At 45.4% G+C, this 27862-nt stretch overlaps 1 protein-coding gene across 1 annotated transcript in view; it reads left to right on the top strand.

Annotated features, from left to right (window-relative positions):
- Positions 1 to 8651: 8651 nt before the first annotated feature.
- LOC139727335 (solute carrier family 23 member 1-like) overlaps positions 8652 to 27862 on the top strand; it is a 40034-nt gene continuing 20823 nt past the window's right edge. The window contains exon 1 of the mRNA XM_071638292.1: positions 8652 to 8885. Coding sequence (XP_071494393.1) covers positions 8703 to 8885 — 183 coding nt within the window. The 5' untranslated portion in view covers positions 8652 to 8702. The remainder of the gene's footprint in view (positions 8886 to 27862) is intronic.

Here is a 27862-nt window from a genome sequence, read left to right as displayed (position 1 = left end):
GGCGGTCATGAAACTGACACTGTTAACCTCTTGCCTAGATGTGAACGTAGCATGAAAATGTCTATCACAGACCACCACGACTCTGCTTATGATCTAATCGGCAACTCGTAATCATCGCAGTGTCCAAACTTGTTGGCGGAATATATGATTTCTGGTGAAGCCACACAACGTCATTCATAATGCACCAATCTTACTGTCCATCTCAGCAGAAAAACAAAACAAACATGACACCAGAGAATGCTGGACGCCACGTAACGTGTAGATTTCAAACACGAACCGAAAGAGACGATTTTTTTTTTCTGTCATATTTCACTTCTCGAGATGCATATTGCATGAAAGGAGTGCAAAGTAATTTTGAAATCCAGTCCACTCGATCAGCCTTTAAACGTTCCGCTCAAGGCAAGGTAAATCGGGCCAACACTGATGAAAGATGATTGCACCACACCGCATCAGTGTTCGCTGGTGAAATGAAGTCCCATCGCATCCGAATTAACTTTAACAACGCAGCCTGTGGAGGACATGTTGGTGCGATGAAGTCACCCCTCGCGATACTGGTGAAATGTGACAGGGGCTTGATTGACGTAGGTGTACAGCGATTGATGCGATGTTACCATAAACGTCAACGGCTTCAGCACATACTGGGCATGCGTACATATACTTAATTGATGCATACACGATCACTCTTTCGGCTCCTTTCTCACTAAGAAACGATAATTATTCGGGAAGTCGGCTTAGAATTATGTTTCGATTGAATTTACATTTCGCTGGGAACGTGCATGCGATACTCAATATCCGCGATTTTGCTAATAACCCGATAGCATTCCAATTATTTTTGGATTAACTTTCGAAGGCCGTGAAATTTTATTATCCCCGATTTTGATTCACATCATGTCATGCAATCGTAAACTATATCGGTAGTGGGTAACCTGTGTTACAAGCTACCTTACCTTCTCCTTCGTCTGGGTTGTTCCTCCCCTCTTCATATCCCCTGTTGATATCTCATATTTATCTCTCTCTCCATCTTCTCTCATCTTTCTCTATCTATCTATCTATCTATCTATCTATCTATCTATCTATCTTTCTATCTATCCATCTATCTATCTATCTATCTATCTATCTCTGGATCTGTCTCTATCTCTTTTCATTGAATCAAACATTTTCCACTTCGATTTTGTAAATAAGTAAGGCCTAAGTGAAATGTTTTGGTCGATAAGTGATATTTTTTACAATACATCAGAATTCGACGGAATCATCACCCAACTGACATGTTAAATGTTTGGAAAAAATAAGTGATAAGAAAGTCATTGGAATTCGGTAAGAAGCATTCGTTTTCGAGCGAAGCTCCTCATTCTGTTTTCCTTTTGGTCCAAATTCATTATTGAGACTTTTTTTCAGATTCTTGTGAAAGATAATCATTTTCGACATCATATCACTTGAATAAGTGACCGATACATTTTATTTTCGGGGGCATAAATATCTCATTTTAATTTCGCATCAGTCGAGTTTGTTGCATGATAAGATCGTCAAAAAAGTTTCAACTTTGTTTTCAAAAATACAAGTTTGTGTTTCTAGCAATCATTTGTGTGTGTGTGTGTGCAAAAATTGCCAAAATGTAACCCTTTGTTATCAAATAGACACTTTGTATTTCAGATGTTATAGCCTACCTATTACCTTTTGTTCGATAAAAATAAAGTATAATTGAATATAAATTTGTTACTTCTTCGTATCCTTTCGGTTGTAGTTCCGCAACTATTTTAGATCAACATTGTTTTCTTCTTCTTCCGAGATCCATGATAATAATGTTTCATTAACTGCAAATCATATCAATTTCCACAATCCTACTCTCTAAAAAAAAATCGAGTGAAAATATTCACTCTAAAAAGAGTGAATACAAAAAAGAGTGAATTTCGAGTGAAATTTGAGTGAATTTTGAGTGAAAATGATCCCTGACGTCACTCCAAAATCTTCGAGTGATCCCTGACGTCACTCCAAAATGAGTGAAAATGAGCATTTTCACTCAAAATTCACTCCAATTTCACTCGAAATTCACTCTTTTTTGTATTCACTCTTTTTAGAGTGAAAATTTTCACTCGATTTTGTTTTAGAGAGTATGCTAACTTGATGATCATGAAATCAGATTAAATGTTGTAAATCTCCTTTATTATCTACTTGTACACTTTGTAATCATAACATGTAGAGTGGGTACATGACGATGCGCTGTAACGTTTGCATCTCACTGTATATCTTTTCCCCTGTCTGTATCTCTTCATCAGTCATTTTCTATACAGCGGAAGGGAGATTCAGCGCTCAACAACACTCCTGCAGTCTTAATATTGTGTTATTAGAGCTTATGTGCAAATCAACATACTAGTAGGTAGTATCTATATGTCTTGAAATAAACTTATTTGTATATATATATATATATATATATATATATATGCAGACATTATATCCATATGCAGGTCTATCATCTAATCTGCCTTGAAATATATGGGCTTCCATTATACCACCAGAGCCGCTTACCCTTTCCTAATCCTCGCGGTATTCACAAGACGACCTTGTATACACTCTCGGTGCAAAGGGCGCTTCTTTCCATCGAAGAAAGAGCAAGATACCAAATCGAGGCAATAATGTTCCAGACTTCCAGTAGGAGCAGCTGATCTAATTATTTGTAGACGCCAGAGGAAGATAAATAGGGAAAGACAGAAATAGAAGTATGTAGAGTGAGGGATGGGCGATGGGGAGTAAATGCATCGAGAAAGACTGTAAAAAATACAAGTCTTAGGAAGTCCAACATGGTTAAAAAAAAGAGAAAAGACTTAGACTCGCATGCAAAGGAAAACAGCGACGCAGACATGCATGGCTGTAAAGCGAAGAAAACAATTAAACACCAGAGGGAGAGGAAGTTGCTATGGAGAAGCTTACTATTTGTTCGATGACTTTTATCTATCTGTCTCTGTCTGCCGTTTCCTGGCAGCCCTCAATTGCAAAACATGGCAGTATAGCCTATAACACTTATGAATTAAGAGCTGCTACATACTGTTAGTAGCAATGACAAGTTATGAGGTTTGCTTTTTGACTCTGGTGAAATCGGTCGTGGTCTTTCCATTTCAAAATCGTTGAAAACCACTGAGGTAATGTATATCCCCCCTAAAAAAAATAATTAAAGATCTGTGAAATGATTTCAGATCAATTTTTTTTTATCATTCTGTAGATACATTTGAATTCTGATCAATGTCATTCTCATACTCCAAAAAAAGAGAGATAAATTTAAGACACTTTTACCTTGAGTTTGAGATGAAATCATAAGTGAAAATCTCTCTTGACTTGAAAATGAAAAACAAATTCAAAGATATATAAATAAATTAACTCCACATATTTTTAAACGGTTGATGGAGTATTTTCATACGTTTCATGACTTCAGACAATGTACCCTCACTATTTGATATCCAGCAATTATGATTATGCTTACATACGTGTTCGAAAATGAGTACGGATGTGTTTTGTGTTTGACTTTCTTTTTCTTGGTTGTTTATTCAAGCTGTAATAGTTTTATTGTTTATATCGTGATTTTGAGCTGTAATTTTTCTTTGTCTCTTTTGAGTATAGGAATTGGTTATCAATCTTATATATATATATATATATATATATATATATATATATATATATGTGTGTGTGTGTGTGTGTGTGTGTGTGTGTGTAACCTCTTTCTTGCAGCTTATCAAACAACAAAGGTTAAACATTGAAAGAGATAACATTATAAAGTTTTATATTATATTATTGCCCAGGACAAGACGTGTAAATGAGCATGCAAGACATATTAAAATTACAAATTGAAAAGACATAACATTAAGCCTAATTGAAAGTTTCATCTGATATAAAGGTGTTTTGGGATTTTCACGTAAAACAGCAATAAATGAATGAATGAATGAATGAATGATGATATATTTGCATTAATGAATAGCAAAACTTCAGAAATGTAACACGGTATATCAAAGTCTGATCATGACAATTGTCAAATTGTTTATAAATTTAGTAAGCCAACAAGTTAATCTTAATATAATTGAACTGGGGTGGATTTATAAGAAAGTAAAAAAAAGAAAAGAAATTATAACTAGTAAAATTCTTTATCATTTACATAATTATGAAAATAGCTTGCCACTTAAGAGATGTATGCATATATCAAGCAAGAGATGATTGAAGCAGAGGGTGGAGATGTGCCGTGGCAGATTTTTGTCAGTTATCTGTCTCTGTACCAATGGAGTTATATGATCGTAACCTGATCTATATTTTCTTAACAAATATGTCGGAAAAGGAATCAGTGGAACTCGATCATCTCATCTGCAACATTCCGGGCAGAGACATTCGTCTGCTACCTGCAGACTATCACTGCGTTGCCGGGATTGACACCATGAACTTGGAACAAATATCCAGGCCCCGAAATTTCGATATTCTTATATTATGCTAAATAGTCCAAGGCGGACAAGCACATATTGAATGAACGCAAAGCAGAAGTCTGAAAATGTATCATATGTCAGATTTTTATCAGTTGTCACCTCTGTATAAATGTATTTGTTAAAATCGCAGTTACTGATATACATTATCGGGAATATATATAGGCGTGGGTGAGTTATGTAGTCAATTGAATTGTGTAAGTGAATATGCGTGTGTGGGTGTGTGTGTGGGGTGCAAAGTCATGGAATCCCTAAGGATCTGCAGAGATGTTCTCACGTTCAACTGGGTTCAATCTTTGCCGAGTAGATCAATAATGAAATCGTAACTGATTTTGAGGGACACCTTTCTTAATTGGACAGGGTGGTCAATAATACTCAGAGCAATTTCATCAGGCGAGTTTCATTACCTTGAAAGAAAACCCCGAGAGTCAATTTCTCGACAAATGAGTGTTACAAAATGAGTGTTAAGGAATCCTCATTTCTTTTCCTTCAATTTTCTTTATTTCTGACGTTTTCTAACTCAACATCATTCTCAAAAGTTTCATGGCCAATTCACATGGAATTTTCCATGATTTTGTCCCATGTCTACGTCTAACTGTAAAACTTTCTGGTTATATTATAACTTTTATTCTTCTTTTTTCTTCTTCTTCTTTCTTTTCCTTTTCTTAACCTTATAGCCTAAAAGTGCCATGAGCATCTTTTTAATGGACACTATTATCATTATTATATATTTGTTATACATATCAATAGTCCTAGTCCTCAGGCCCCTTCCTATACAAGATACCCTACTTCAGCTGTATTCTTCTTGGGTTGGTTAATTAAATGGGAGGACTCCAAGGAGGGCCAAGCCTTGTGCACTCGAACAGGACAGGAAGTGGTCCGCAGTCTGCTCTGGAGCAACCCACATGCAGGGCAAGCTGCTGACGGACGGACGAAGCCCCATGGGTGCATTTTGGCGCCATATTAAAAGCGGCCGACTCCAATGCGCTGGTTGTTAGGGGTTACCCACTCTCTGCGGGGACTTCGGGATCATCTCCTGGCGGAATGTTTGTATTATTGTGAGCTGCACAGGCTTTGTCTCTTTTCAGTCACGTTTCCAGCGCTCCATTTGATCAGGGAGGTGGAAGAGAGATCTCTCTTCCAGCTCCCTGATTTGATTTAAGTCGGATGAGTTGGGGAGAGATGCTGCTTGGTGACTGAAAGGCCAACAAGAGCCAAGGCGTTGGTGGCCGAAGTTTTTGGGCTGTTGCTATGTTGGCATGCAGAAGGTGAGATGTGTCTTGTAGGGACTTCTTAACCACTTCGGTTATGTTGTGATGTTCCATACGAAGTGCTGGTGGATCCATTCCCGGAAGGACAGCCCTGCAGGACAGGAAGATACTTCAGCAGGGTTGGGAGCAGGCATCCACTGACTATTCTCATAGTGCCTTTGAGGGTAACATCCAGTTTTCTAACATGAGTGCTCCTGCTCCATGCTGGAGCAACACATTCTGTATGCGGCACTCTAAACAAGGGCGAACAACAGAAGAATAAACGCACACCCCATCATTTAGTTCAGTTCCAGTTCAGTTCAGAAAGCAATCAATGAAAACGGGGTCATAAACATTCGGGGTCGTATACATATAAAATAATAATTTAACATTCATGTGAACTCAGAGGAAGTTCTCTTCTTCGTATTGCGGCGTCGTATTTACAAAGCCCTACTAACGATGCTGAGCAGGGCAATCCACTGCATGTTCAAATCGACGAATACATGACATGTGAACCCAGACAACGAAGCATTGTTTTATTGTTCCACATGGTCCCTGCAATGTCATTACGTAATCATTGCCAGGTTTACCTATTTTCTTCTCGCCCAGATCAAGCCTTACATACTGGTCCGAGTTCACGAAGGTGGTACAATCTTGTATTTTTGTTTGGGGCGCCAAGTCTCGCATGGCATATTTCGTTACGAAATCAGTCATTTCGTCGACGAGATCAATTCGTTGACGAAATGACTGATTTCGTAACGAAATAGGCAATGCGACACCTGGCGTCCCAAACAAAACTACGGTTTTGTCTATGGTTTGAACCATGGACAAAGATTGTACCACCCTTCGTAAATTCGGGTCATGAGTATGACGTGATAATCCGTTGATGTAAGCTATGTGCATGATTCGAATCTAGGACCTTCCCTTGGGGTGGGGTCACACTGTCCCGAAATTGACACAAGATGCATGACCACTGCGAATATGGAATTTTCAATTTCGTGAGAAGTTAACCCCGAACTTGGTGCAAAGCCAATCAACAGGAGAAGCAAGTGCGATGCCCTTGCGGAAGGTCACTCGATGGCACCCAAATCATACGCGAAGGCTACACGAAGATGTGAATCTGAATAGAGAAGTTTGCCCTAAGGACACAGAAAGAAAACGCGAAAGCTACACGAAGATTTTGCCTCCGCTCACGAGTTGCTTGAGAAACTCCACCGGGGGTCGACTGGCCCGCTGTTCATGCGACCAGAGTCGAATTTGAACATTTCCTCTATAGTGTGTACCATCTTTGCTCAACTTCGGAACAGTGCGATGGCTGCATGATTCAGTGATGGCATCTCAAGCCATATCAGTCGGTTGTTGATTGGCTTTTAAACTAAGTTCGGAGCCAATTTGATTTGCACAAAATTAAAAAATTCTATATATTCGTATTGCAATCTTGTGACAATTTTAGGACAGTGCGACGCCACGCTTGACAAGTCCAAAGCCCGAAACCTCTATAGCCACAGTGCAGCAGTGTAAAGCTATATATCATCTCATTTCATATAACACTATGCGGTGAATAAGGCACACTGACACACAAAGAGAGAGAAAGAGAGAGGGGGGGGGGGGATATGACTCCCCTCCCTAGCTTCTTGTCGCACTCTGGTCAAAGTTCGAAGTTTTGAATAAGAGTGAGGAATTCAAGTATAATAAAAGAATGTGCCCTTCCTCCAGGGTTAGTCTCTTCAGTGTTGCCATTGTTCTACCAGAGGGCCCTGCCACCATTATTACCCTTAGCGTTGCCAGGTACGCATTTGTGCACCTGGGTTGAGAGGGAAAGGGTAGGTAAGAAGATCTTGTCCACGGACTTAAGCGTTGGACTGAATTCGAACTTGTGTCCAGCGATTGAAAGTCAAGATCCACTTTGAAAGTACCCCACAGGTGAAGAAGTGAACTTTTTTGTTATATTGTCTTTCAGTGGCGGATCCAGAGGGGGTGCAACGGGCGCGCGCCCCCTTTTTATTGTTTGTTTGTTTGTTTGTTTTTGTTAAAGTAAAAGAAATAAACAGAAAAAAATGTGGGGTGCGTGCCACCCACCCCCACTTAATTTTGCAAAGGCGCCTCCTCTTTAAGGATTCACGGGTCGGCCCCTGGATTTGGTGCGGAAAATGTTATAATCACGCCGACTCAACGAGTTTTTGCTGTTGTTTTTCTATGTTTTGTATACAGGGACGGTGTCATATATAGAACTCATTATGTCTTTGTTGTTTCTTAATCTGGAATCCGTTTTTCCCTTAACGTGTTTTCTTCATTTCGGTGCAAACTGTCGTTATTATTGATAATAGGCCCTTCGGTTTTTTCTCTTTCAGTAAACAAGAATCGGCAGAGGCTTCACTCGGCTGTTTGCCCCTTCAATGACTGAACTCAACTATTCTTAGCCTGTCCCTAGAATGGATAATAGTTGTCATTCTGGGGAAAATAACAATGAATTCCACGAATGCGAACAATTATGGCGACTTCACAAATAACCTAAGGGGAAAAAAAGGAGAAAAAACCTGGACAAAGAAGAGAGAAATGTATACTATCTTTTCTGCTTTTCAGTCTTTTGAGTCCTGCACATTGAGTATAGATACGTCGAAGATTACGGCTCACTTCTCTGCGGTGACAATGCATTGCAAAAATGTATGCCGTACACACTTTGTGAGGTACACTCGGCCTTTCTGCGGAGGACAACGATATATTGGCACCGGCCCTGTTGACTTATGACAATACAACACGACTTTCCGTGTATGTATTCATAGCCTTGGTTATAGTTTCCGGACTTCTTGCGGTCATTTGAACAAAGTGTGTATAGGAAGGAATACAGCTCCTCTCTAATGTTTGTTTGACCCTTTACTGGAGGGAAATTGTCTCGGACCAAGTGTATCAAAGGCTCAAAACTTTGAAGGCGCGAAGTTGTCTCTTTGTTTCGGCATCAACGTTCTTCTCGAGTTTGGACCGCACAGGGAAAACCGTGATGGAGGAGATACGATTGGCGGATGTGGATGACCCCAACATTACTCATATAGAAATCGACAAGGACGTTGATATCGACGGAGATCACACCACCAGCATCACAGTTGCCAAGAACAGAGGCACGGTCATGTATGGAATCGACGACCGACCACCATGGTACAGTACGTTCTTGTTGGCGATGCAGGTAAAGACAAGTATTTAGAAAGTTTCCGTGTTGAGCAGCAAATTTAGAATGTATTCTCTTCAAATACAGAAAGTGAAATGATGATTAAAGCTACATAACTTGAAATGTTAACTGATAACATAAAGACATCCATGCTAACTGAGTACCATTTCTTAAATTGTCCTCTTTTATTCGTCTTTAGAATGTCCGTTTTTGTCCGTCGTTCACGTTCTGTTGTGGCATTGGGCTGTCTTATTCTTTTGACGATCGGATGTTTTCGCAATATATTGTGGCGAAAAGGGGAAAATGATGGTCGTAGTGTGGACGTGTCCTCTGTGATATGATTTATAACCACGAACGTGGCGAGGAATATATCACTTATACACTTGTATGTGTGCATGTGTATACTCGTGTCCCTCTTGGATGTGGGTCTATATGTCTGTACGTTTTATATAGCACCAACATCATCATCACAACAGCGTCGTCTCACATCCGCACACACAAACGTTCCTGGTAGCGAGCAGTCTAAGCAGTCAGTGGGCAAGCAGCTCACGAATCAAACAGTTCATTTGGGAGTCTGAGCACAACTCAGATCTAAGTTTTATTACTCATGAAACTTGGTTTTAACAAATATCGAGTTGGGTAGTACAAAACATTAATACATCAAATCGTGACATGAAACACATGGGGAAAATGATGTTCGAGCCTGGCGGCACGAGGACATCGGGTGCTGCTCCTAATGTTTTTATTATAAGGCTCTGCCAGACCAAAACAGCATCAGCCGAGGTCAAGTTCTCACGACCTACCGTTATATTTGCCAACCCGAATTAACATACTCCTAAAAGGGGGACAGACTTAAAGGATTATAAACGGACTAGATTGACAGGGGAGGGGGGAGAGTTGGGCAGTGAGGAAACTCAGGATACTTGCGTTCACGGGCCGCTGCCCATGTTTATTACCGAGCCGATGCTCAGTAACCGACTGTGCTATCCTCTGTTCCTCACCGACTCCGAACAGCCGCCCGAAAGGGGGGGGGGGGGGTGCTTAACAGATTTAACTATAACGGGACTAAATTGACAGGGGAGGGAGGAGAGCTGGGCAGTGAGGAAGCTCAGGATACTTGCGTGCACGGGCCGCTGCCCATGTCTATTACCGAGCCGCTGCTCAGTAACCGTCTGTGCTATCCTCTGTTCCTCACCGACTCCGACCCGCCGCCCTGGCGTAGGCCGACGTGCAAATAAACTCGTGGCTTACAAACCAAAGTTGCTTTTTGCTCTATGCTGGGACTTGCAGCACCCAATGCCTCTACCTGACCAGGCCCGTACCTTGTTTCGAACTTGTCTGCTCTCTGAGATCCTCGTCGGATTCTCTCTGATTTCCAGACCAAAACCCGGACATATTTATACCCTTCCCGACCACTCAAATGGAAGGGCAGATAAAGAAAACCATTACATTACGTTTGGTCATTACTTCTTAATTAAAAACTACTCTCGTTTCTCCCATTTTAAACAAAGCAACCCATATAATCGATGACTGAAAATATCTCCGCTCCATCCCTTTGTTTAGATTCGGCGTCTGCTCTTACCGGCTTATCTGTTACCCTATCTGTAACACCACACTCCCCAGTACCTCCTTTCCGGGGTTTCATATAAAACATAAGTTGATTAACTCCTTATACCACAGAATAAATTGCTAGATGCCTTGGGCGTACCTTCTGCACATTCTCCCACAGGGAGTGACTTAATGCAGTTTTGGACAAGGACCCCCTGTTTGGGGAGGTTCCTTTAAACATATAACGAAATTAACACTTCCATTACCTAACCTCTTTTCTGCGGCATTACTGTAATGTGTTAAGGCTTAATAAGAGTTTCAGACAGGTCCCCATTGTTTTAGGTAGAGTCTTCGAAAAACATAAGGAGGTTAACTCTACCGATAACTGAATCTCTCGCATATATCTACTTTGTGCGTACAACTGAAACATCGGCAGTGTATGACTTAACGTAAGCTTCCCACAGGGATCTATTGTTTTTGGCTTCATAATAAAATATAAAAGGATAATTAACTCTTTACTTTCGGGAGTATTTAATTAATGTCATAAGGTAATGTGATTGCGACGCAGCAGTAAAAGATGCCTTAAACGTATACTCAACAAGCTGCCATTGTCCGCACTGGCACCTGGAAGTCTATGTGGTGAAAAGTATTAACTCTGTAAACCTCTATCTTTTAATCTGTAAATAGCTCTGAGAGTGAATGGCTTGTGCTGAGCGACAGGAAGCCTTCTCTTTTCCGGCCGTAGAGGGCCTGTCCTGGGTGCATTTTTGTTACACTACCCCCTCCCCAGCTCGATACTCCCGGATCGAGAAAACACAACTACTTAACACTGTAACTATGCAAACTACTAAAACGATAACAACAACAAAAATTGCCTGAAAACAACCAGGGTACGCTTTATAACGTCAACCCTATCAAAATAGAAACACATAAATGAAAATGAAATGAAAAAAATAATAAATTGACGTCCTACTTACGACAATTCATCATTTTACAGCCAAACGGAAAAAATGAATGTACATCCCTACCATTCCTCAAAACTTACTTGAGTTCTGCTACAGAAAAGGACAACCAATCGCCCTTTTACTTCTCCTAGCTATACACGGAATGCAAGCAGCTAGGCTTTATACCCGCCACAACGGAAGCTATATCTACGCTATCTTTATAATAACGCCCAACCCGGCAAAGTGCGTCAATACACGGTCTGCCCAAGCGAATTGAACAAAAAAATAAGAGAAAGGAAACAGAATTCAGCCTTTACCCCAGACTTTGCGAGCATATATCCATCAAAATTAAAACAAACAAAACATAACACAAATTTCCATCAATTTAACTTCTTTCTCCCTTTTAGTGCCATTTTAAGTCTAAAGGGCGTGTCTATTTTACCTCATCTCATTTTTTTTTGTTCTAGTTTTGCATTCTTTCCCTGCCATGCTGCCTGCCTTCCGTTCACAATATCCACGGACCTCTTATATGAGAACACAAACTTCCTAATCTATGCGACATGCTATTTAGCGCAATAAACTTTCTCCTGCCATAAAATGCTAATATATTACTTTATGATGATGTAAAAAAAAACGCGATAAAACTTCTTATAAACTTTACGTATGATAAACTATTAATATAAACATACACAATGATTTTAAAACATATCCCATACAAATTTATATACAACCCTCCACTTGCGATATCAAATTTCACGCCATAATAGAAAAAGTGAGGAATAGTCCCGCTACGGGACGCAGTGTAAGTAATAATAGAGAACGGCGAATAATATTAAAACCAGAAGATACAAACAGGCGACAATTTCGGCTCAAAAAAAAAATAAACGTAATTCAACGAAGTGGCGGTAACAGGATAGTGTTAAGACGAAGAAAAAATGAAAGTTGTAGTAGAGTCATAGAAGAAAAGAAAGAAAGACAGAGAACATAATAAAGAATTGTTTTAGAGTGGTGCCGCAGATAGCGAGAGTGAGACCAAGAAACTATGCCTACTTCATACGGCAGGAGAAAGCGAGGAATATTGAGCCAAGTTGTCGAATGATTATGGACGTGAGAAAAGGACTCGCACTTACAACCAGATCAACAAGTGTTTTGTTACATCTGTGCCTTTCGCTTGCAAATGATTATTCCAGAATCTGGTGTTCCCTCATAAAATTTTTCTTAAATTCATCCCCATCTACGTTTCTTAATAAATATACTCGTTCGAAGGTCCTTTCCTTCTTAAGTGTTTGCCCCTTGTATTCCCTGATCCAATTTTTTTCAATAATCTTCACACACTTATCTGCGATAACCGTTGTTATGTTGATCGGGCTCCGCAGCTCCCTAGCTTCCCCGCGCCACTTCCTTTGGTCTGGTTGGGCTCCTTTCGCCGCTCCACCCTCCGGCGTTGCTCTCTTCTCGTCCCTCACCGGTGTCGCTTCTCCTGGAGCTGCACCGGTCTCCTCCCCGGGAGTGGCGTCGGATTCCCCGTCGCCGTCAAGGGAGTCGTATAGGGCCTGAAGTTCTATCCCTGCCGTGGACGGTCGAGCAGGCCCTGACTCCCTCGGTGGCGATGGGTTTGCCGCCGACGGCCGGGCCGTCATCTCTTCAGCTGCCTCCGGGTCCGGGTCCCCCTTTTCTGCTGCGGGTAGTTTGGGCTGGGGCTCGCTCGTCGTGGACGTGCGAGTTACCTTCCCTGCGGCTGCCTCCGGGTCCCGTTGTTTTGTTGCTGATGATTTGTGCTGGGAATCGCTCGTCCTGGATGTTGGAGTTACTTTCCCTGCGGCTGCCTCCGGGTCCCGTTGTTTTGTTGCTGATGATTTGGGCTGGGAATCGCTCGCCCTGGATGTTGGAGTTACTTTCCCTGCGGCTGCCTCCGGGTCCCTTGGTGGTGAAGGTTTCGAGGCCGCCGACCGGGCCACCTTCTTTTTGGCTGCCTCTGGGTGAACCTGTCCGTGTGGCTCGTCGCCCGCCTTTCTTTTAGGTATCGGTACTTTCTTTGCGGTATTCAGTCTTTCCGGGGCCTGTTCCGCCTTTGCCACCGGGTCTACTCTCCGCCCCGCTATGGTCTCCGCCTCCGGCATGTGGGCCGGATGTCTCCACCGGTAGTGTGCCGACAGGTCGCTTCTCTTTCCGTAAATGTTTCTGCATTGCTGGCAGGGGTATTCGAATGCTGCGGGATGTCTCTCCCTTTGGTGCCGGATGAGACTCGCCACGCTATTGAATTTTTTCTGACAAGTTGCGCAAGTCTGTGTTGTTCCCTCCATGCTGCTAAGATTTAATTCCGGAAATGAGGAGAGTCTTGGCTTGTTCGCCGGTTTTATTCCCCCCCGCTACCTAAAGAAAAGTTTGATAACGTGACTGTGTTAGGTGACTCCTCCCAATTCGCCCCCTATTCGGTTAGACTAGTGTCTCCTGGAGGGGCTCCGCGTTAAGTAGGCGTGGTGATGCATATAACGGTCCCAAATTACGCATGCTAATGTACTCGTGATCCGAGGGACTGTCCCGGTCAGAGGGCGGGGAAGAGTTCCTACGTTGTATATGTAGTTCGTATCTCGGGCCTGCCACGGGCGCGTTATCGCTCGCGACCACTCCGCCGTTATCTCTTTCCCCTCGCTGGTCTTCTTGCACTACAAACGCCTGGGAAAGTAAATGGAAAATGTCCTCCATCCAATTTAATAGCCGACGGGCTATAAAGAACTGCTGCAATGCTAGTCCACCTCCAAGCGTCAATAGCGCGGCTAGGATGAACCCGTAAATTGTAATGATGATCGTCGTCATTCTAAATGTACATAATAAAATAAAATGAAATAAAGTTATCAAAAAGGAAAGTAAGCGGATTCCGTTGCTTTCCGCCCTATAACATTCTATTTAAACGAATGGATTTTAATAATAGACATAGGATACGTTGCAACTCGTAACACAAGTGCTGGAATTAAGGCAGGGGACGCTGATCTCCCCACTTCACTTCACGTGTTCCTCTCCTATAAACCCAATAACCCCCTCTGAGCTGGAATTAAGGCAGGGGACGCCGATCTCCCCACTTCACTTCACGTGTTCCTCTCCTATAAACCCAATAACCCCCTCTGAGCTGGAATTAAGGCAGGGGACGCCGATCTCCCCACTTCACTTCACGTGTTCCTCTCCTATAAACCCAATAACCCCCTCTGAGCTGGAATTAAGGCAGGGGACGCCGATCTCCCCACTTCACTTCACGTGTTCCTCTCCTATAAACCCAATAACCGTTATAATCCTGCTCCTTTTCTGTCATTTACCCGTCCCGAGTTGTGCTGTTTCCCCTCGTAAGGGTACCAATTCTCAAGCACTCTAACTCCGGAACCCCATGGGCAACAAACAGAGTTGAAGCAGTCTTCGTTCCATATATGGATGTACCACACATCCCTTCAAACTAGACGTAATGGCTTGGTGGCTTCACGCGCTCCCTCAGGGAGTATTTTGACTTTGAACCCCTTCCTATCTCTTTATTTCGCTGTGTTTCCGCCGGCTCTCTCCTCCCTTGGCTGGTAGCCTCTTTCTCCGGCTCCTGCCGGTCACCTGGGGGTGTCAGCCACGATTTCAATTCTGGTCCCACATACTCCTTGAGTTTGTCAGAGTGTACCACCCTCATCTTTGCTTTCGGACCACCTTGAATACGCAGTGTGACGTCCGACAGCTTCTTAACGATACGATAGGGGCCTTCCCATTTACTCTGTAGCTTCGGAGCTAGACCCTTAGTCCTTGTTGGATTGAAGTACCACACAAACTGCCCTTCCTCGAATGGTTTTCCGTGCTGATGTTGATTGTAATTACACCTTTGCTTCTCCGCACTCTTTTGCAGGGCCTGGCGTGCTCTGTCATGGGTCTCCCTCAGTATGCCGCGGACTTGTTGGGCATACGAGCTTGCGCCTTGTAGGTCTTCATCCGTGGGCTCCAATGTGAGGTCTAGTGGTAGTGTCACTTCCCTTCCAAGCATCATCATGTTTGGCGTCTCCCCGGTCGATTCGTGAATCGAACTCCGGTATGCCATGAGTGCAAGTGGGACACACTCATCCCAGTCTTTTTGCTGTCTACCTGGTTTGATCATTTTAGACAGCATGTCCAACAGAGTCCTGTTGAATCGTTCGATCATTCCATCTGACTTTGGGTTGAAAGGTGTGGTCCGCGTTTTGTCAATCCCTAGCAGTTCACACATTTCGGCGAAGAGATTGGACTCGAAATTTCTACCCTGGTCGCTGTGAAGTTGCCTCGGGACTCCAAAGCGGCTGAAAAATTCAGTCACTAATTTTTCAGCACACGTCGCAGCTTCCTGGTTTGGCATAGCATAAGCTTCCACCCACTTTGTGAAATAGTCACCGACAACCAAAATAACGCGATTTCCTCGAGAAGACTCAGGTAGGGGACCCAGCACATCCACTGCTATCCGTTCCATTGGTGCTCCTACGATGTATTGTTGGAGAGGAGCTCGACGCTTTTTGGCAGGCGGTTTTCGGCTAGCACATCGTTGACACTCTCTACACCACGCTTTCACATCAAGTGCCATGCCGTGCCAATAGAATCTTTCCCGTAGCTTCGCAAGTGTCTTTTTGCATCCAAGGTGCCCCGCCGTCTTGGCGTCGTGTAGTTCTTCCATGGCACGTTGGCGACACTTCTCTGGGAGAATAACCTGCCAAACCGCTTGACGGCCATCTTCCGACTCCCATTTCCTACACAAAGTACCCCTGCGAATGCTGAGACGTTCCCATTCGTTCCAGTAAACTTTCGTTGCTGTAGAGTGAGTAGAAATGGCTTCCCATTTTGGTTTCGTTCTATCTCTTTGCAGGGCTTTCATAATGGGGCTGATTGATTTATCCTCCATTTGCATCTCACCCATCTTTTCTCCATCCATCAATGGTGCAATCGTCATCACTCTGCTGTGGCACTTGTCATTCGCATTTCGGCCTTCATCCTCTGCAGTTATTTGAGTGTCCATTTCGTCATCACGTGCAACCGCCTCTCGCGGGCTGGTCTCGTCATCCAGTTCAGTTGAATGTCGCGTGCCAATTTCGTCATCCTGTGCAATTGCCTCCTGCGTGCCGATTTCGTCATTCCGGAGAGTAGCCTCTCGCGGGCCGATCTCGTCATCCCGCTGGGTTGTTTCCTCGTCTGTGCGTCCGCATTGTCGGCACGGTACCCTCGACAGCCCATCTGCATTGGCGTGGCTCCGCCCTGCCCGATGCACGATTTTGTAGTCATATTCGCCAAGTACCTGCAACCATCGTGCGATTTGGCCCTCGGGATTTTTGAAGTTTAGCAGCCATCTTAGCGCCCCATGGTCGGTTCTCACTGTGAAGCGCTGCCCATACAGGTATTGTCTGAAATACTTCACAAAGTTTACCACTGCCAATAACTCTCTCCTGGTCACGCAGTAGTTTCTCTCAGGCTTGCTTAGTGCACGACTCGCGTATCCTATGACGCGTTCCTGGCCGTCTTGAACTTGGGACAAGACAGCCCCAATTCCACTGTCACTTGCATCGGTGTCGAGAATGAATTCTCCCTCTGCTCTCGGGTAACCAAGTACTGGCGAGGTCGTTAGCTTCTCTTTGAGCTTCCTAAAGGCAGCATCGCACTCCTGGTCCCAGTTGAAACTTCTCGTCTTTTCGGTCAGTTTATGGAGAGGTCTAGCGATCTCAGCAAATCCCTGTATGTAGCGACGGTAGTACGATGCCAATCCCAAGAAACTACGAACTTCTCGGACTGTTAGGGGTGTCGGCCAGTCATTGATTGCTCGGATCTTTTCCGGGTCTGTTGCGACTCCTTGCTCAGAAACTACATGACCCAAGAAGACAACCTCCTTCTGGAACAGGTTACACTTGCTTGGCTTTAGCTTCAAGCCTGCCGATCGCAACTGGTCGAATACCCGGCGTAGCCTCTCGAGCTCGTCTTCCACTGTGGGTGCAAAGATGATCAGATCATCCAAGTAGAGGAGCATGATTTCGTGCTGCAATCCTGCAAACACGGATTCCATCAGCCTTTCGAACGTAGAGGGCGCGTTGCACAATCCGAACGGCATCACCCGCCACTGGTATAGCCCGCATCTGGTCGAGAAGGCTGATTTTTCCTTGGCATCCTCATCCAATTCCACTTGCCAATAGCCGCTGGCCATATCAAGGGTGCTGAACCATTTTGCTCCTGCAAGCGATTGAATTGTGTCGTCGATTCGTGGGATGGGGTAAGCATCTTTGATTGTGACGTCATTGAGTTTCCTATAGTCTACACAAAAACGCATAGAACCATCCTTCTTTTTCACCAACACCACCGGAGAGGACCAGGGACTGGCCGAAGGCTCAATTATCCCCTGTTGTAGCATTTTGGTCACTTGCGCGTCGGCTTCTGCCTGTTGCCATCTCGGCAGCCGCCGAGGTGGTTGTCTGATTGGGGCAGCCGCCCCGGTGTCGATGTGATGCTTGATTTTTCCCGTCCGTCCCAAATCGGAGTCACTGGCGGCAAACACATCAATATAGTCTGTGAGCAAAGTCGTCAACTTTCCGCGTTCACTGTGTGTCAGAGCGGAACTACTCCGCTGAATCAGATCATCGATGTGCGCCGGTACTTCCTTGCCCTTCACACCACTCCTTTGTAGATTTAGCATTTGACCCTCTCGAGCTGAGCTCACCTGAACAGGGCGAATTGCTCCAACTCGCGTTCCCTCGTAAACTGTCATTGGTTTGGTTGTGGTGTTAAGTACACGAACAGGGAAATTATCATCTCCGGCATCCACTAGGGTATTGGCTACCAGCATGCCGTCATCCCTTGTCCCGTCCGCTGGCTCAACTAGACATGAACCGGTAAATGTCAACTGCTCCATTCCCCGTCCGGGAATAATCGCTTCGTGTCTACCGGGAATGACCATCGTTTTAGCTACCACCACTGTGCAAAAGGGTTCCGCTCTCTCGTTCGTCAGATTCACAATCTCGTCGCGGAGTCGCATGTGGAGCCCGTTCATGTCGAGCTCACTATTTGTCGCCAACAAAAAGTCCATTCCAATTATGCCAGCATTGTTCACATTTGCCACCAGCACTGGTATGCATACGCATTGTCTGCCTATTTTTATGTCCATCTCCGCGACACCCCTCACTCCTAAGTAGCTCCCATCTGCCTGACATATTTCAACTCTTGCCTGTTGTATCGCAGGTCGTTTTCTAAGAGGGATTTTCTCATATACCTCCTCAGATATAACAGTGTCGGACGAACCTGTGTCTACAAGGAAAGTCACTTTCAGTCCACATATTTCCCCCCCAACAAAGAGTCCTTTTCGCGATTCCTGCCGTGAATCCTTATCACGTACGTTTATGTTGGTTCCAGTTCCAGTCATTTCCGTTCCTTGCATTATCAATCTGTCTTTCACTGCGTGTAGGTGCGCGTTGGGCCATTCATTCTCACGTCCGACCTCCCCGCGACCCCACGGGCAGGTCCTCCCTGGTTTCCCGAATCATGCATCCCGGTCGCCGCTCCGCGTTCTGGGCACTCACGTTTCCAGTGCCCAGCCCTTCCACAATTGAAGCACACAGTTGAGCCCACTGGCCGTCTCATCGCACCATCAGCTCCTCGTCCACCGGTGGAGCGTTGAGAGTTATTCGATCCTCCTGAGTGCATTTCTTTTATGAGCAACTGTATGTGGGTAGAAAGTTGCTTCACCTCGTCTTGAAGGGCACTCATATCGTCACGCTCTTTGTTTGGATTTTCGACCAGCATCTTCCGGGTAAACTTGGATGCGGGTTTGCGGATGCCTTGTCTCTGTCTCTCGGCGGTGAGATAGGCCTCCGTTTCGATGGCGGCCCGTATCGCCTCATCGAGGTTCTTCGGGTGGGCTCGGAAGATGCCCGCCCTTATCTCCGATTCAGGGATACCGTCACTGAAATGTCCCCTAGCCAGTCTCTCATGGGCCTCCCTCGTCAACTCCGGATAGGCAAGCGTCGTTAAACGCCTGATGGCCTGCCCCAGTTCCTGTAAACTCTCTCCTGGTTTCCGAGTCCGCACCCTCAGTTCGGTGAGAAAAGTCTCTGCTTGCTCTCCTGGTCCAAATCGCTGCTCCAGCCTCCTCTGCAGGGCACTATAGTTTTGAAGGGTCCCCGCATCCAAATCCGCCAAAATCTCCTGGGCTGATCCTCGAAGACTCGCGGCCAAATATTGTGCTTTTTGCATTTCGTTCCACCCATTTATCCGGGCGCAGGATTCAAATGAGCCCGGTAATCTCTCCAGGGGCTGCCTCCATCAAATCGGTCCGGATGGAAACTTTGTTTCCGAATCATCACCCCCGTCGGTTGGCACTCTGCTGGCCGTTCCATTCTTTTTAACGGCCATGGCTTTTCGACGGTTGACGGTTTCCTCCCCTTTTCCTCCACCGTGATTCTCGGTGGAAACAAACTGTCAGATTCCTCATCCGACGATGTACTTCCCAGGGATTCAGTTTCATCATCCGACGTCTGTACCCCGGCCCTGCCTCCGTCATCATCACGTTTCGCCTCCCGAATTTTGGCTTGTGCGGACCTTGGAAAGTCAATTTCAGATTCCGCGTCATCTATCACCACTGCATCTGCCGCCTTCCCCGGCTGCATTGGAGGCTCCGACTCTGCCATATTGCAATACTAATGTTCCACCACAAAATGTTCACGTCTCTCAGTTCCGTCGATTTAAACCGCTACGTTCTGCAATTAGTGGTTCTTCAGCAACCTGGGATTCACCTAGCTTTCAGTGCCGTAGTCACCAACAACACCCTGCTTACGTCTCACCGTCCGTCGACACCACCGTGCTCTAGCTCTGCACCCCGTCGACACCACCGTGCTCTGGCTCTGCACTCCGTCGACACCACCGTGCTCCAGCTCTGAATCGAAGCACAACTGTTGCCCCTTTTTCAGCGTAGGTGTCCGTTCTGTCCCCAGTTTCCCGTCCTCCTTGTTTCGGTAAAGAAAGAATTGATTCGTAAAGCTGATCCCACTGCTGCCACCAATGTGGCGAAAAGGGGAAAATGATGGTCGTAGTGTGGACGTGTCCTCTGTGATATGATTTATAACCACGAACGTGGCGAGGAATATATCACTTATACACTTGTATGTGTGCATGTGTATACTCGTGTCCCTCTTGGATGTGGGTCTATATGTCTGTACGTTTTATATAGCACCAACATCATCATCACAACAGCGTCGTCTCACATCCGCACACACAAACGTTCCTGGTAGCGAGCAGTCTAAGCAGTCAGTGGGCAAGCAGCTCACGAATCAAACAGTTCATTTGGGAGTCTGAGCACAACTCAGATCTAAGTTTTATTACTCATGAAACTTGGTTTTAACAAATTTCGAGTTGGGTAGTACAAAACATTAATACATCAAATCGTGACATGAAACACATGGGGAAAATGATGTTCGAGCCTGGCGGCACGAGGACATCGGGTGCTGCTCCTAATGTTTTTATTATAAGGCTCTGCCAGACCAAAACAGCATCAGCCGAGGTCAAGTTCTCACGACCTACCGTTATATTTGCCAACCCGAATTAACATACTCCTAAAAGGGGGACAGACTTAAAGGATTATAAACGGACTAGATTGACAGGGGAGGGGGGAGAGTTGGGCAGTGAGGAAACTCAGGATACTTGCGTTCACGGGCCGCTGCCCATGTTTATTACCGAGCCGATGCTCAGTAACCGACTGTGCTATCCTCTGTTCCTCACCGACTCCGAACAGCCGCCCGAAAGGGGGGGGGGGTGCTTAACAGATTTAACTATAACGGGACTAAATTGACAGGGGAGGGAGGAGAGCTGGGCAGTGAGGAAGCTCAGGATACTTGCGTGCACGGGCCGCTGCCCATGTCTATTACCGAGCCGCTGCTCAGTAACCGTCTGTGCTATCCTCTGTTCCTCACCGACTCCGACCCGCCGCCCTGGCGTAGGCCGACGTGCAAATAAACTCGTGGCTTACAAACCAAAGTTGCTTTTTGCTCTATGCTGGGACTTGCAGCACCCAATGCCTCTACCTGACCAGGCCCGTACCTTGTTTCGAACTTGTCTGCTCTCTGAGATCCTCGTCGGATTCTCTCTGATTTCCAGACCAAAACCCGGACATATTTATACCCTTCCCGACCACTCAAATGGAAGGGCAGATAAAGAAAACCATTACATTACGTTTGGTCATTACTTCTTAATTAAAAACTACTCTCGTTTCTCCCATTTTAAACAAAGCAACCCATATAATCGATGACTAAAAATATCTCCGCTCCATCCCTTTGTTTAGATTCGGCGTCTGCTCTTACCGGCTTATCTGTTACCCTATCTGTAACACCACACTCCCCAGTACCTCCTTTCCGGGGTTTCATATAAAACATAAGTTGATTAACTCCTTATACCACAGAATAAATTGCTAGATGCCTTGGGCGTACGTTCTGCACATTCTCCCACAGGGAGTGACTTAATGCAGTTTTGGACAAGGACCCCCTGTTTGGGGAGGTTCCTTTAAACATATAACGAAATTAACACTTCCATTACCTAACCTCTTTTCTGCGGCATTACTGTAATGTGTTAAGGCTTAATAAGAGTTTCAGACAGGTCCCCATTGTTTTAGGTAGAGTCTTCGAAAAACATAAGGAGGTTAACTCTACCGATAACTGAATCTCTCGCATATATCTACTTTGTGCGTACAACTGAAACATCGGCAGTGTATGACTTAACGTAAGCTTCCCACAGGGATCTATTGTTTTTGGCTTCATAATAAAATATAAAAGGATAATTAACTCTTTACTTTCGGGAGTATTTAATTAATGTCATAAGGTAATGTGATTGCGACGCAGCAGTAAAAGATGCCTTAAACGTATACTCAACAAGCTGCCATTGTCCGCACTGGCACCTGGAAGTCTATGTGGTGAAAAGTATTAACTCTGTAAACCTCTATCTTTTAATCTGTAAATAGCTCTGAGAGTGAATGGCTTGTGCTGAGCGACAGGAAGCCTTCTCTTTTCCGGCCGTAGAGGGCCTGTCCTGGGTGCATTTTTGTTACACTACCCCCTCCCCAGCTCGATACTCCCGGATCGAGAAAACACAACTACTTAACACTGTAACTATGCAAACTACTAAAACGATAACAACAACAAAAATTGCCTGAAAACAACCAGGGTACGCTTTATAACGTCAACCCTATCAAAATAGAAACACATAAATGAAAATGAAATGAAAAAAATAATAAATTGACGTCCTACTTACGACAATTCATCATTTTACAGCCAAACGGAAAAAATGAATGTACATCCCTACCATTCCTCAAAACTTACTTGAGTTCTGCTACAGAAAAGGACAACCAATCGCCCTTTTACTTCTCCTAGCTATACACGGAATGCAAGCAGCTAGGCTTTATACCCGCCACAACGGAAGCTATATCTACGCTATCTTTATAATAACGCCCAACCCGGCAAAGTGCGTCAATACACGGTCTGCCCAAGCGAATTGAACAAAAAAATAAGAGAAAGGAAACAGAATTCAGCCTTTACCCCAGACTTTGCGAGCATATATCCATCAAAATTAAAACAAACAAAACATAACACAAATTTCCATCAATTTAACTTCTTTCTCCCTTTTAGTGCCATTTTAAGTCTAAAGGGCGTGTCTATTTTACCTCATCTCATTTTTTTTTGTTCTAGTTTTGCATTCTTTCCCTGCCATGCTGCCTGCCTTCCGTTCACAATATCCACGGACCTCTTATATGAGAACACAAACTTCCTAATCTATGCGACATGCTATTTAGCGCAATAAACTTTCTCCTGCCATAAAATGCTAATATATTACTTTATGATGATGTAAAAAAAAACGCGATAAAACTTCTTATAAACTTTACGTATGATAAACTATTAATATAAACATACACAATGATTTTAAAACATATCCCATACAAATTTATATACAACCCTCCACTTGCGATATCAAATTTCACGCCATAATAGAAAAAGTGAGGAATAGTCCCGCTACGGGACGCAGTGTAAGTAATAATAGAGAACGGCGAATAATATTAAAACCAGAAGATACAAACAGGCGACAATTTCGGCTCAAAAAAAAAATAAACGTAATTCAACGAAGTGGCGGTAACAGGATAGTGTTAAGACGAAGAAAAAATGAAAGTTGTAGTAGAGTCATAGAAGAAAAGAAAGAAAGACAGAGAACATAATAAAGAATTGTTTTAGAGTGGTGCCGCAGATAGCGAGAGTGAGACCAAGAAACTATGCCTACTTCATACGGCAGGAGAAAGCGAGGAATATTGAGCCAAGTTGTCGAATGATTATGGACGTGAGAAAAGGACTCGCACTTACAACCAGATCAACAAGTGTTTTGTTACATCTGTGCCTTTCGCTTGCAAATGATTATTCCAGAATCTGGTGTTCCCTCATAAAATTTTTCTTAAATTCATCCCCATCTACGTTTCTTAATAAATATACTCGTTCGAAGGTCCTTTCCTTCTTAAGTGTTTGCCCCTTGTATTCCCTGATCCAATTTTTTTCAATAATCTTCACACACTTATCTGCGATAACCGTTGTTATGTTGATCGGGCTCCGCAGCTCCCTAGCTTCCCCGCGCCACTTCCTTTGGTCTGGTTGGGCTCCTTTCGCCGCTCCACCCTCCGGCGTTGCTCTCTTCTCGTCCCTCACCGGTGTCGCTTCTCCTGGAGCTGCACCGGTCTCCTCCCCGGGAGTGGCGTCGGATTCCCCGTCGCCGTCAAGGGAGTCGTATAGGGCCTGAAGTTCTATCCCTGCCGTGGACGGTCGAGCAGGCCCTGACTCCCTCGGTGGCGATGGGTTTGCCGCCGACGGCCGGGCCGTCATCTCTTCAGCTGCCTCCGGGTCCGGGTCCCCCTTTTCTGCTGCGGGTAGTTTGGGCTGGGGCTCGCTCGTCGTGGACGTGCGAGTTACCTTCCCTGCGGCTGCCTCCGGGTCCCGTTGTTTTGTTGCTGATGATTTGTGCTGGGAATCGCTCGTCCTGGATGTTGGAGTTACTTTCCCTGCGGCTGCCTCCGGGTCCCGTTGTTTTGTTGCTGATGATTTGGGCTGGGAATCGCTCGCCCTGGATGTTGGAGTTACTTTCCCTGCGGCTGCCTCCGGGTCCCTTGGTGGTGAAGGTTTCGAGGCCGCCGACCGGGCCACCTTCTTTTTGGCTGCCTCTGGGTGAACCTGTCCGTGTGGCTCGTCGCCCGCCTTTCTTTTAGGTATCGGTACTTTCTTTGCGGTATTCAGTCTTTCCGGGGCCTGTTCCGCCTTTGCCACCGGGTCTACTCTCCGCCCCGCTATGGTCTCCGCCTCCGGCATGTGGGCCGGATGTCTCCACCGGTAGTGTGCCGACAGGTCGCTTCTCTTTCCGTAAATGTTTCTGCATTGCTGGCAGGGGTATTCGAATGCTGCGGGATGTCTCTCCCTTTGGTGCCGGATGAGACTCGCCACGCTATTGAATTTTTTCTGACAAGTTGCGCAAGTCTGTGTTGTTCCCTCCATGCTGCTAAGATTTAATTCCGGAAATGAGGAGAGTCTTGGCTTGTTCGCCGGTTTTATTCCCCCCCCGCTACCTAAAGAAAAGTTTGATAACGTGACTGTGTTAGGTGACTCCTCCCAATTCGCCCCCTATTCGGTTAGACTAGTGTCTCCTGGAGGGGCTCCGCGTTAAGTAGGCGTGGTGATGCATATAACGGTCCCAAATTACGCATGCTAATGTACTCGTGATCCGAGGGACTGTCCCGGTCAGAGGGCGGGGAAGAGTTCCTACGTTGTATATGTAGTTCGTATCTCGGGCCTGCCACGGGCGCGTTATCGCTCGCGACCACTCCGCCGTTATCTCTTTCCCCTCGCTGGTCTTCTTGCACTACAAACGCCTGGGAAAGTAAATGGAAAATGTCCTCCATCCAATTTAATAGCCGACGGGCTATAAAGAACTGCTGCAATGCTAGTCCACCTCCAAGCGTCAATAGCGCGGCTAGGATGAACCCGTAAATTGTAATGATGATCGTCGTCATTCTAAATGTACATAATAAAATAAAATGAAATAAAGTTATCAAAAAGGAAAGTAAGCGGATTCCGTTGCTTTCCGCCCTATAACATTCTATTTAAACGAATGGATTTTAATAATAGACATAGGATACGTTGCAACTCGTAACACAAGTGCTGGAATTAAGGCAGGGGACGCTGATCTCCCCACTTCACTTCACGTGTTCCTCTCCTATAAACCCAATAACCCCCTCTGAGCTGGAATTAAGGCAGGGGACGCCGATCTCCCCACTTCACTTCACGTGTTCCTCTCCTATAAACCCAATAACCCCCTCTGAGCTGGAATTAAGGCAGGGGACGCCGATCTCCCCACTTCACTTCACGTGTTCCTCTCCTATAAACCCAATAACCCCCTCTGAGCTGGAATTAAGGCAGGGGACGCCGATCTCCCCACTTCACTTCACGTGTTCCTCTCCTATAAACCCAATAACCGTTATAATCCTGCTCCTTTTCTGTCATTTACCCGTCCCGAGTTGTGCTGTTTCCCCTCGTAAGGGTACCAATTCTCAAGCACTCTAACTCCGGAACCCCATGGGCAACAAACAGAGTTGAAGCAGTCTTCGTTCCATATATGGATGTACCACACATCCCTTCAAACTAGACGTAATGGCTTGGTGGCTTCACGCGCTCCCTCAGGGAGTATTTTGACTTTGAACCCCTTCCTATCTCTTTATTTCGCTGTGTTTCCGCCGGCTCTCTCCTCCCTTGGCTGGTAGCCTCTTTCTCCGGCTCCTGCCGGTCACCTGGGGGTGTCAGCCACGATTTCAATTCTGGTCCCACATACTCCTTGAGTTTGTCAGAGTGTACCACCCTCATCTTTGCTTTCGGACCACCTTGAATACGCAGTGTGACGTCCGACAGCTTCTTAACGATACGATAGGGGCCTTCCCATTTACTCTGTAGCTTCGGAGCTAGACCCTTAGTCCTTGTTGGATTGAAGTACCACACAAACTGCCCTTCCTCGAATGGTTTTCCGTGCTGATGTTGATTGTAATTACACCTTTGCTTCTCCGCACTCTTTTGCAGGGCCTGGCGTGCTCTGTCATGGGTCTCCCTCAGTATGCCGCGGACTTGTTGGGCATACGAGCTTGCGCCTTGTAGGTCTTCATCCGTGGGCTCCAATGTGAGGTCTAGTGGTAGTGTCACTTCCCTTCCAAGCATCATCATGTTTGGCGTCTCCCCGGTCGATTCGTGAATCGAACTCCGGTATGCCATGAGTGCAAGTGGGACACACTCATCCCAGTCTTTTTGCTGTCTACCTGGTTTGATCATTTTAGACAGCATGTCCAACAGAGTCCTGTTGAATCGTTCGATCATTCCATCTGACTTTGGGTTGAAAGGTGTGGTCCGCGTTTTGTCAATCCCTAGCAGTTCACACATTTCGGCGAAGAGATTGGACTCGAAATTTCTACCCTGGTCGCTGTGAAGTTGCCTCGGGACTCCAAAGCGGCTGAAAAATTCAGTCACTAATTTTTCAGCACACGTCGCAGCTTCCTGGTTTGGCATAGCATAAGCTTCCACCCACTTTGTGAAATAGTCACCGACAACCAAAATAACGCGATTTCCTCGAGAAGACTCAGGTAGGGGACCCAGCACATCCACTGCTATCCGTTCCATTGGTGCTCCTACGATGTATTGTTGGAGAGGAGCTCGACGCTTTTTGGCAGGCGGTTTTCGGCTAGCACATCGTTGACACTCTCTACACCACGCTTTCACATCAAGTGCCATGCCGTGCCAATAGAATCTTTCCCGTAGCTTCGCAAGTGTCTTTTTGCATCCAAGGTGCCCCGCCGTCTTGGCGTCGTGTAGTTCTTCCATGGCACGTTGGCGACACTTCTCTGGGAGAATAACCTGCCAAACCGCTTGACGGCCATCTTCCGACTCCCATTTCCTACACAAAGTACCCCTGCGAATGCTGAGACGTTCCCATTCGTTCCAGTAAACTTTCGTTGCTGTAGAGTGAGTAGAAATGGCTTCCCATTTTGGTTTCGTTCTATCTCTTTGCAGGGCTTTCATAATGGGGCTGATTGATTTATCCTCCATTTGCATCTCACCCATCTTTTCTCCATCCATCAATGGTGCAATCGTCATCACTCTGCTGTGGCACTTGTCATTCGCATTTCGGCCTTCATCCTCTGCAGTTATTTGAGTGTCCATTTCGTCATCACGTGCAACCGCCTCTCGCGGGCTGGTCTCGTCATCCAGTTCAGTTGAATGTCGCGTGCCAATTTCGTCATCCTGTGCAATTGCCTCCTGCGTGCCGATTTCGTCATTCCGGAGAGTAGCCTCTCGCGGGCCGATCTCGTCATCCCGCTGGGTTGTTTCCTCGTCTGTGCGTCCGCATTGTCGGCACGGTACCCTCGACAGCCCATCTGCATTGGCGTGGCTCCGCCCTGCCCGATGCACGATTTTGTAGTCATATTCGCCA

The sequence above is a fragment of the Diadema antillarum genome, unplaced genomic scaffold (assembly GCF_040938485.1).
Source record: "Diadema antillarum isolate AM-2024a unplaced genomic scaffold, OU_Dant_1.0 seq00000126_RagTag, whole genome shotgun sequence".
NCBI lineage: Eukaryota > Metazoa > Echinodermata > Echinoidea > Diadematoida > Diadematidae > Diadema > Diadema antillarum.
The sequence above is the reverse complement of the archived record's forward strand: the minus strand, read 5'-3'. Positions and strand labels throughout refer to the sequence as shown.